The sequence below is a fragment of the Telopea speciosissima genome, chromosome 9, assembly GCF_018873765.1.
Source record: "Telopea speciosissima isolate NSW1024214 ecotype Mountain lineage chromosome 9, Tspe_v1, whole genome shotgun sequence".
NCBI lineage: Eukaryota > Viridiplantae > Streptophyta > Magnoliopsida > Proteales > Proteaceae > Telopea > Telopea speciosissima.
The window spans coordinates 51,242,303-51,245,807 of NC_057924.1; the positions used below are offsets into that span (position 1 = coordinate 51,242,303).

Below are 3,505 nucleotides of genomic sequence, written 5' to 3' on the forward strand. Positions count from 1 at the left end.
TTAGGACAAGTACCCCTCTTGAGATGCTCTGAAGAAGTGCAAGATGGGTTCGAAACAGAGAACACAAATTGCATCGCAAAGCGAACAACGGTGCTTGACGGCTTTGGCGAGGCCATTATCAAAATTATGAACGAGTATGGGCTCCAGGTGTGCCCAGTACCAAACTCCTTTACCCTTTATGGCTTTGGTCCTTACCATCACCAACCTCTCATAGCGCTTGTGTACTGCCTTTGCCAAGAGGTCGTCTACCGAAACCGGAATCGAGGACTCTAACAAAGCACTATTGGCAGTGGCTGCCATTGTTGATAATTCCCAGAGGAACCCAGTGACAACAGAAACAAATAAATAATAATGAATAGTAGTATAATACTAGAGGAAGGTTCAGCTTTGGTGGAGACAAAGAAGAAGAAGAAGCTGAGAATACTTGTGTGGTTGTTATTCTTCTTCTTCCATCATCGTCATTGGAAATTTGAACATTGACATCAACTCGGTGTAGACGGGACTTGTATATTTCTAATTAAAGGTGGAAATGATGCTTCTACCCTCTATTTTGGGACTTATGAGCATGTGCTACTTAAAGCAGTAAAAAAATGAAGGAAAAACGGATTTTGGCCATAATCCATAGTCTATTATCATTTTGGGGGTGTTTTCATTTATTTTAAATAAAAACAAGTTTCAAAAGTGATACTAAACACATGAAAAAATGAAGAATTGTCAGAAAATGATCCTATATGCATGAGATCATATTTTATTGTCTAGTCCACCGAATAACAAAACTAAGTCACTAGGTAAGTAAGTACTACTACAATCCCTAATACATATATCCTTGTTACGGGGCTTCTAACCCCTTCCCATGATACACCCAATGAGTTGTCGGGAAGACCAGTCGGCTCCAGCATCCATTCCCAAGGTCAGCCTGACCAGCCTTCTATGTTACCACTGTGCTACCACTAGTCCTATTGACTGATGGGACAACCAACCTCACCTGTCCTAATGACCCAATGTGACCGACCAATGCCCCTCTAGGACATTGACCTCACACAATTGTGGTATCCAACAACTTAACCCCTGTTGGCAAGGGTTTGTAGTACGAGTGATGATAATCCTAACCACATGCTTTCTATATGACATCGTATGAGTTGAGAGGTGCCATCCGCATCCCATAACTACGGGCCACCCCCCCTCCCCCCCTCATTTCCAAGCAGACTACGGCATTTAGTCTATATCATAATCAATAGCATGCATTTCAACATAAAGCAGTATCTCAACAGTTTTCCATTCAAGCTCCATAACAATAACAAGAATAAAGGAAAGAGGTATAACATATTTAACCACAACATCATAACACAATAGTAGTGTTACACCTATATGTATGGCATATCCCCACTCACCTTGGTTAGGTTTTGGTTGTTCACTTGCTTGTCAGGTTCCGGTTGGACTTCGATACGCTTCGTCATACATGGGGTTATTACTTATGTTAATTAAATCATTAGTAAGTGTTAAATAGGGTTTGAGTGAGGTTAGAGTCCTAGGGTGTACTTAGGTTTAGGCTAGAATAGGTTTCAAATTCAAAACAAGGCTGACAGCAACTCTAGTTGATTGGATTGGTTGATCCGGATCGACTAGAGTGAATCAACCAGAGACAGCAACAACAAAAATTTTAAGGGAAATCAGAGGTTTTTCTTGGATTGAAGTGAAATTTCAGTTCACTTAGAAGCATAATTGGATAATTGTTTCATCTAACAAAATGAAGCTCTATGAGTCTAGTTTCTAACAAAATTGGAATCAAAGCAAATGAGATTCGGATGATAGAGTTATATTATTTTTATTAAATAGGGGTCAATCTGCCATAATAGAAGAATTCGATTTTTGGCATCAACTTGAAGTGAAATTTTAGCTCACATAGTGACATAATTGGGCAATTTTTTCTTCTAACAAAATGAAGCTCTATGAGTCTAGTTTCTAACAAAATTGGAATAAAAGCAAATGAGGTTCGGATGATGGAGTTATCATTTTAGCTAAATAGGGGTCAATCTGCCACAATAGAAGATTTCACAAAAGTCATTTTTGAGTTGGGGTTTATCATGCATGCATGGAACCGAGTTCTCATCATGACATATTAGGCATGAAAGGGTTTAGATGACCCAATCTTAACCTAAGGTAGAACTTGTTCATAACCCACTACAAGAAAACTCATTTTTGGCGACGGTTTTTTTCCGTTGCCAAAAATCCAAATCCGTTGCTAAATATGTTGGCGACGGTTTTCTGAACCGTTGCAATCACTGTTGGCATAAATGGCGCAGCCAAAATTAGGCGACGGAATAAGGGGTTCCATTGGAAAAAATGTAATTGGCGACGGTTAAAATAATATCGTTGCCCTAAACCATTCTTTAGCAATGGTTAATACTAAACCGTGGCCGAAAATAATAGTATGGCGACAAAATAAAACATACCATTGCAGAAACCCATATTTTTAACAACGATATTAACCGTTGTAAAAAAAAAAAAAAAAAAGTCGCTAAGGGTGATATGGTAAGGCTTTTTGGCAACGGTATAAAAAAAACTGTTGCCAAAACTGAGATAACAAAAAAAAATAAATTTTAAATCAGTATATTTCCTGTAATTACATTAATATACTGGTCCATATGAAAAAAATAAAATTAACCATACATCCAAATAAGAATACATTTCTTACACTTCACTTCAAAAAAGTAATACAATCATAATTAAAAGAACTCATGACTCTAATTACACTGTATTACCTTCATAGACTTTGCACTCCTCATCAGACATCAGCTGGGTTTATCTTGCAAAACTCATTCAATGGATCAAAATGGTGCGACGTACAGTAGTTTCAAGACAGCATCACCAGCTTGGGAATCAACTCTCAAGAGATCTCCTAGACCGGCCATCCAAGAAAGGTTTGTTCATAGCAATCTCTGGTGTGGGAACCCATCAATATGAGAAATCCATCTTCAGTTCTAAGCCAATCTGAGTGTATCACTGTACCAATTAAGAGTCAGTGTACCATTAAAACTAAATTTCAGAATAAAATGAGAAAGCTTCATCTATCTATCTGCACTGAAAATTGAAAGCTTTGTATGACTAGCTTTAATCTCTTATAGCTTAGACTAGTCTTGATACTACAAATTCATTACAACTCAACAAGCAGCCTCCTTGTCATTGACTTGTGTGCAAAAGATCTAATAGGTAATATGATTCAAAATCATATCAAAAGATGAAAACAGTAAAAGATCCAATGATACCTTATCCAATGTAACTACCATAGGATAGCAAGGATGAATCAAAAGATGAAAAACAGTAAAAGATCCAATGATAGCTTATTCAATGTAACTACATAGGACAGCTAGGATGAATTAATAAAATCCAATATATGATAGTTCATTCTCCTTATCCAATTGAACTTGGAAGATGATATATTCCCTTCAAATGACATCCATCAAGGCCCAAGAATGGCCTGCATCCCTTCAAAAAACCTTGAACA

General features: G+C 37.3%; 1 protein-coding gene across 1 annotated transcript in view; it reads right to left on the bottom strand.

Annotated features, from left to right (window-relative positions):
- Positions 1 to 3,505, bottom strand: part of LOC122639033 (disease resistance protein RUN1-like) — a 20,608-nt gene continuing 17,103 nt past the window's right edge. The window contains exon 5 of the mRNA XM_043831872.1: positions 1 to 293. Coding sequence (XP_043687807.1) covers positions 1 to 293 — 293 coding nt within the window. The remainder of the gene's footprint in view (positions 294 to 3,505) is intronic.